Source organism: Salvia miltiorrhiza, chromosome 2 (genome assembly GCF_028751815.1).
Source record: "Salvia miltiorrhiza cultivar Shanhuang (shh) chromosome 2, IMPLAD_Smil_shh, whole genome shotgun sequence".
Taxonomy (NCBI): Eukaryota; Viridiplantae; Streptophyta; class Magnoliopsida; order Lamiales; family Lamiaceae; genus Salvia; species Salvia miltiorrhiza.
In genome coordinates, this window is record NC_080388.1 from 9212510 (window position 1) to 9220013 (window position 7504).

General features: G+C 37.7%; 2 protein-coding genes across 3 annotated transcripts; both read right to left on the bottom strand.

Annotated features, from left to right (window-relative positions):
* Positions 1 to 329: 329 nt before the first annotated feature.
* On the bottom strand, positions 330 to 4244 carry LOC131012955 (nuclear transport factor 2-like). Of its 2 annotated transcripts, none has more exons than XM_057940936.1 (3): positions 4105 to 4244; positions 1332 to 1636; positions 330 to 519 (listed from the first exon to the last, which is right to left on the bottom strand). In XM_057940936.1, exons 1-3 carry the CDS (start codon positions 4130 to 4132, stop codon positions 445 to 447), a joined length of 408 nt encoding a protein of 135 aa, XP_057796919.1. In that variant the 5' UTR covers positions 4133 to 4244; the 3' UTR covers positions 330 to 444. The 2 variants fall into 2 exon arrangements, with proteins under 2 accessions (XP_057796919.1, XP_057796920.1); XM_057940937.1 differs by having other exon boundaries at positions 330 to 524.
* LOC131012947 (probable dolichyl-diphosphooligosaccharide--protein glycosyltransferase subunit 3B) lies at positions 3906 to 5172 on the bottom strand. The gene has a single exon (XM_057940929.1). It carries the CDS (start codon positions 5170 to 5172, stop codon positions 4138 to 4140), a length of 1035 nt encoding a protein of 344 aa, XP_057796912.1. The 3' UTR covers positions 3906 to 4137.
* Positions 5173 to 7504: the final 2332 nt, after the last annotated feature.

Here is a 7504-nt window from a genome sequence, read left to right on the forward strand (position 1 = left end):
ATATAGTGGAGAAAATGTCTCACCACTTTATGAGATCTGTGGTTGAGATTGAATTTGGGGTGATTTTTTTGTAAATAAAGAGTGTTTGTAAGGCTAAAAGATTAAAGTAGATGGTGGGATCATTTCAATAAAAGAAAAGTGGTATACTCTTTGCGGACGCCCGATATAGTAAAAGTGGTCCACTTTTGGCGGACGGAGGGAGTACATGAATAGACATCTTTAATTGGATTCAAATCTTAGAAAAAACGAGATTTTCACCATATTTGCTGAATATGAATATTCGTGAATTATATTGTTCGTATTTTATTAATTAATTTATTAATCTCATCTTTTATGAAAAAAAAAATTCACTAAAACCACACTCTAAAATAACAAAGGACGGGCTAAAATATTCGAATGAATAAAAGACGAATAACAACTCGAAAGTGCATCAATCAGAAAAAATCAACCATAGTTTAGGCGAAACATGTCGTTCTGCACGAAATAGCTCCCTTCCCCCGTCGGAATCAGCTGAAACATCTGCACTTCATGAAAAACAAAAAAAAAATCTTATTTTCATCTATTCTAAATCTGAGTTAATATATTCATTTTCATATTTTAAGATAAATTTAATCAAAAGGTACAATGTAGCATTTTCTGTGATCTAAAGTACTCCCTTCGTCCCGCTTCAAATAACCCTAAATTTTTCGACACGGAAATTAAGGAATATGTGATAAAGGTGTAAAGTGGTGGTGGAACCATCCAAAAAGTAGTGTTCAATATTTTTAAATTTGGGTTGGGGTCATTTGAAGCGGGACAGAGGGAGTACTACTTTGTCCTTAATTCACGATTAAGAAGTTTTGTAGCTGTGAATTGTAGGTTAAATATAATCAATTTGTTTGGTCAAAAAAAAAAAATTATAATCAATTTGTCTAAAGAAGATTTGTAATTGTAAATTGTAGATAAAATATGGTCAATTCACGACTCTCAAGCTTACGTAGTTGTGAACTACAAGCAAAACAAAGTGTTCACAACTGAAAGCGTTTTGATTGTGAACTTATTGGGTGAATAAGAGCAATTCACGACTAAAAAGCTTTGTGGTTGTAAATTATGGGCAAAATAGGATCAATTCCAACTACGGAGCTCCATAGTTCTAAATTTTTATTATATTAGCAAGGGTAAAATTATAAAAATGACTATTTTTTTTTTAATCTTTTTATCTCAGTGTCTATTTTTTATTTTTACAATAGCAAAATATCTATTTTATTGGTGCACTCCTCCAAACAAACTAGCAAGAATATTAAACTCCATGATAATGAAACAAAAAGAAAAGAATGGCAGCTGCATTGCACCTGGCTAAACCTCAAGGGGTGCTCCTCCCCCTCCAGCTGGAGGCTACCGCTGACAAAGACAACGACGCCACCGGCAAAGGCCGAAGGCTGGCAATCAACGGTGCTGATGACATGGTGGCATTGATCAAACGGCAGCTGGTTGATCTTAGCTGAGATGTGATCGGCCCCTTGAATCCTCTGCCCCTCGAACGTGAGCATAGACGTCGGATGATAGAGCGAGATGAGGGCGGTCCGGTCGTGGTCGAAGAGGTGGTAGTAGTGGTCGACGAAGGCTGCTCCCACAACTTTGGCCTGTTCTTCCATAGCTAAGCTTTCCCGAGTGCCAGAAATAGCAAAGCATAATTGAGATTTATAGTTATAGGGAATCTTAATGCTGCTGTATGCTTAAGCAAAGTATTTAAATATGCATATGCTTTCTTGCCGGCCCTGCTAAGAGGCCTTTTCTTGAATCCTTATTTTTATGCCTACTTTGTAAAATGTAGATTGTGAAATGGAGAGGGTTGATTTGATTCGTTATAGAAAGTATAGGATTGTGATGGTGGTATCCTCGTGGCAGTTAAATCTCAAGGTACAAGTTTGATTTGGAGGAATATATTCTCCCTACAAACTTTTTCTTTTTCTTTTTCATTTAAGATATTGTCAATTTATCACCTCAATTTTGGTGCAATTTGAAAATGGTTAATCATAATTTGTGTTCTCAACTTTCAATATTTTCTAAAAAAATATGGTCAACTTGCATTTTTACTTCAAAACTCCTCAACTTTGGAAAAAGTTTGATTTATGTTTCGCCTTACAAATCCAACGACGGAATAACGAAACATTTGGCCAGAATCTACATTACTCAATATAAAATTGCAGGAAAACCCCTAAACCTTGAGAATCATCTAATATAGTAACTCATCATTCCGTTGCTAGGTATTGTAAGGCGGGATAATGTGAAAACGTAAGTTGATGACATTTTAAAAAAAAATACTAAATGATTGATACATAAAATAATGATTAACCCTTTAAAAAAACTGTCTTGAATTGCCGACATTTGAGCTTTTTTTTACAAAAATATGTATGGATCAAAATTAACTGAAATACGCAGTCTTATGTTGGCACTTCATATAACAAGAATTATTTTCCAAAAGAATAGCAAGAACAATATGCATCAATTATCAAAACTACAACACAATAGAAAACGAATCTCTACTTATTTCATCAGACAAGAAAACGGCAGCAACAACTTTAAGAGGCAAGCAGAAGTTATACTGAAGCAGATGATGCATATAGTCATGCAGCTTCATGCATAACATACAATGATGTTTATCGGGCATATATCGAAGTCCAACTATCAACAGATCAGTCTGCAACTGGTAGCAAGAGATAAGAAAGGCTTGAGCTGAACGCAAACGAGAGAGGAAACGAAGTAAGACGTTTATAGTTATAGTCCCTAAACTATTTAGTTCCTAAGTACGTTCCAGAAACTGAGATACTACCAATTGATAGATCATCACTCAGCAGAGCATTCATATTCTATATGATGCTACTCAATAACACCCCACTAAACTATTTCCAACATACACTACTCCAGCGGCATTCCCACCAAATTCATAGGACACTTTCAAAATTTGGGTCACCACAGAAGGAAGAGTGCAAAAGAAAAAAGAAAAAAACAAGAATGTCACATATAGACCTCAAAGATAGTACAATAGAGAATGAAACATAGTAAAGAAATATATATCCACGTTGTTAACCTTAATTCAGTAACTAGACCCATAACCTCACATTGAGAAAAGAAAATTTGTTTCTCCAAATATGAAATAATGCATGCCACTGGAGAAAAGAACCACAATATGAAAGTGTTGGCTAAAGAGAACAGGCAACAAGAAAAGTGAGATAAGTATGCTACTCACTACAAATTATAAATAGTACTACTACCATAGTTTGCCTACAACTAGTTTGGTGTATTTGGAGTCTTCTCTCTTTAGTTCTATCACAGTGGCATTCATGAACTGATACAGCTCCAAAGAATCTATGCAAGAAAGTACTTTTACTCAAAACAAGTATATGTCACAAGTACTGTCACCGCTAATTAATAAAGAATGAATAACATACCCAATCCCAGCTTAGCATGGATGAATGAATAGAAATCAATAATGTTGAATTTCTAGAAATTTGATTATGGGGTCCTACTGATGGTGCATGCGTATGAGAACCTGAGAAACTTAAGACTAAGTCCTTGTGATGGTATGAGTATAAAAACAATAGAAGACTTCACTCTAACTCTAAGGCTGCAATTGATTCATCTTGGGATATTATTGCACAATGCACATGACATAAAACCAACTTCCAGATTATCTAAGCCGTTAAAATAAGTTAAATAACAGAACAGTTTAACTCCTAGGGTCAAAGCAATCACCTAATTTATCAGTATATAGTATGAGCCAAGCAGAGAAAGGATCAATTTAGCCATCAGAATAATCATACTCCCTCCTAATTAAAACCACATATCAATATAAACAAGAGGCTTAGTGATATCATATATATGCATTAAACAGAACCAGACACAAATACAGATGCATTCAGGAGTGGGAAGTGCAAATTGTAACTACTAACTGAAAAACCATCAGCAAAGGAGCAGCAAAAATCACTATTACATATCTTCTAAAGAGAAATATCTAGCATTGCATATATGTAAACTCCCGCGTAAAAGAAAAATATCCAATCAAAAGCCGAAAGTCTCGAGTGTGTATACATCCTACACATTCAGCCAGAATCAAATTCTTACCTAAAGCCAGAGAACCACACACATTCATCACAATCACTGCCAGCTCGTAGGCATGTAGCCGTGAATGCCATACCCTGTCTTCCAATTATCCAAGAAAATCACCTTCTTCACGGCCCAGAACGACACGAAGAGCACGAACAGCATCACAACCCTCTGCACAGTCTTGTTCTTCACCCTCACCAATACATGAGTCACAAAAGCCAGCAGCAGCCCCACGATCGTGTACAAGAAACCGATGGAGAAACCCTCGGCCCCAAGCTGCATCCCTGACCCCTGGTAGAAGAATACCAGCTTCGATGGATCCTGCCTATCCGCGATAAATATCGGCATTTTCCTAATTATGTTGAACATCGCCCCCGAGACGCTGAAGAAGTAGACGAAAACTGCCCCCGCCATCCAAATGTTCTTATCGTGGAATATTGTGTTGCCGGCGATCAATTTCTTCAGGAAGAACGGAGTCCAGATCAAAATTACAACGACTATGAATGCGATTTGCTTCTTCGAGACGACCGGGGGGCGGTGAATTGGGCCGACGGTGAGCTTAGCTCTGGATTCGATGAATTCGGCCATGGAGTCGGCCAGCCTCGAGTAATCGGCGGCGTCCATTTGAACGGAATCCGTCTTGACGTCGGATGCGGACGGCGGGATGAGGCGGATGTGGGGGAGGGAGTTGACGCCGAATAGGGCGAAGGAGGATTGGGATTCCTGGAATTCGATTTCGAAGAAGAAGAGTTTGGATTTGAAATCAGGGTTATTAGATTTGAAAGAGGCGGAAACAAGGGCGAATTCGGATTTGAGTGTGGGGAGGGAGAGCTCGGGCTTGGAGTGGAGCTGGTGCGCGTCGAAGAAGATTAGGGCGTGGAATGGGCGCGGGGTGGGGAGGGAGAGGATGCGGCGGAGGAGGGCGTCGGAGAGGCGGATGACTCCGGTGGGGGACTGGGATTGGAGGGCGGAGAGCTCCGCGACGAGGGGGTCGGAGGAGAGGGATGTGGCGGGGGTCGTGAGGATAGAGAGGTAGGTGATGAGGAGGAGAGCGGCGACGGCGACCGTGGTCGGAGAGATCGCCATTGCGACGGCGGGCGGCAGAGGGGAGTGAGGTCTGTTTGAAAGAAGCGGAGACTTTTTTGAGGACTTTTGTGTGAAGTGAAGTGTGGAATTTGGACAGAAAGCTGACTAGGATTTTTGGTATAGGTGGTGCTACCAATGGGGTTCTGCCACCTCAGATTATTAATTCCTCTCATTTGCTTTCAATACAAGACAAGATGACTTTTAAAAAAAAATACAAGACAAGGTGCGAAAATATCATATATTGCTCTAATGTTTGAATTTTTTTTCGATTATTATGTTACACTTTATTCAAAATTAAATAAAATAAATTAGTATGTATGTATGTGTTGATCTAGCGGCAACTAATTAATGTCCTATGGCATGAGATATTGGGTTCGGGTAATTTATAATAATAATAATAATAATAATAATAATAATAATAACTTAAATAGCATTTGAGTAATTTTTTAATAATGTCAAAATGTCCAGATTTTGACCATTGAAATTTTATATGACACGCCAAATCAGATGTAGAAATACATGTATATTTGTGTAATTTATAGAAAAAGAAGAAGAAAACGATGACTTAATTAACATTTGATTGCCTAGTCTCTGGTGCGTGGGGATTCGCTTAAAGAAAAAATTGGAGCTTGTGCAGTCGAATACTCGAAGGGACTCAACTCGATCTTCCTAGCACTCAACCGGCATCACCTTGTCCGGCGGGAGATGCAATATTTTTTTTAATAATGTCAAAATGTCTAAATTTTGACCATTGAAATTTTACATGGCACGCCAAATCTGATGTAAAAAATACATGTACCGTATGAAAGGGGTTGTGCCACATCATATCCTGCATGCCATTTGGATTTACAGAGCCAAAACTTAGGGCGCGTTTGATATTGGCTAATACACTGTATTAACTAATTTAGTACAGATCAGTTTACTGTTTGATATTATTTAATAATAATGCAGATGACTCGATTTAATCCCACGACCTAGTATTATTAGTCCAGATTTCTTAGGGTTAATAATACCACCTCCCCCTAGGATTAACTTAAACCATGATATTCTGTATTTAGCCATGATAGCAAACACCAACTCAGTATTAATAATCTGTCATTATTCACGCTAAATATCCTGGTTAAAAATTATCCAACATAATCCTTTATTGAAAACCAAACGAGCCCTTAGGGTGGTAGTAACATTAAATTCACAAGAATAAGTGCCACGTCAAAAGATTGAACCCATCAACTTATATAAATTTATCTCCGCAACAATGAACCTATAAAAAGCAACTTTTGGGTCTCATCATGATTACTATATATTTTTCATATTATACATATATATTTAGACTGGACTTTGAAAATAGCCACTTTAGAATAGTAAATTTAAAAATTATTCACTAAGATAAAAATTTTTAAAAAATAGTCACACTTACCATTTTACTCTTTAAACATCTCCCTTTAAAAAATTCGCGCATTTCACAATCAGTCGAATTCACAACCATAATCTATCTTGGTTGTTGTTAGGTCCGTAGAATCTCGAATAGGTGTATGGGGGGGGGGGGAGAAATACACCTATAGGCTATTTTTAGAAAAAGAAACTTTGAATACTCAACCTTTTTAAGTGAAAAGAGTTTTATTAAAACAAGGTTGACGACTGATACTGAATACTCTTCAGTAAAGAGTTATCAGTTAAGTCAAAGACTTTAACTGATACACATAAGGCTTCAGTCGAGTTTGTTAAATAGATAGATGTTATGAATCTTACTAACTATCTGAAGATAGATCAGTTAGACTAATAACACATGCAGCGGAAAACTTTTGTTTCAAAATAGCCTGTGAAATTAATCACGTTGTCAGCAGTTAAGTTTCTCTTTGCAATTAATCAGTTTTCAGTTTAAGAAAGTAAGAGCACAAGTAAGAAGGTAAATACTGAAAGCTGTAAATAACACAGAGATTTTTACGTGGTTCGGAAAATACTTCCTACATCCATGGTCAGTTGATCAGACCAACAACTTCACTGGGCATGTGCTTACGGGTGCACAACAAACCGATGCGTGTGCTTACGGGTGCACAACAAACCTGAACGTGTGCTTACGGGTGCACAACAAACCGAGATAACTGAAGAGCCTATCTTCAGTACCAACACATTGGGTTGGATTTCTCACTCCTAGCGCACATTGGGCACTAAGATCTCACGGAGACAGGACACTGGCCTGAACTCCTTTTCGACACAAACTCTCAATTCGGTCCGTTGAAAAGAGGTTTGAAAATTTGCCAACTAAACCACAAAGAACAAGTTCTCTGCAGTTAGTTTTACCTAGGCTTTGGATATACAATATTTGCCTAAA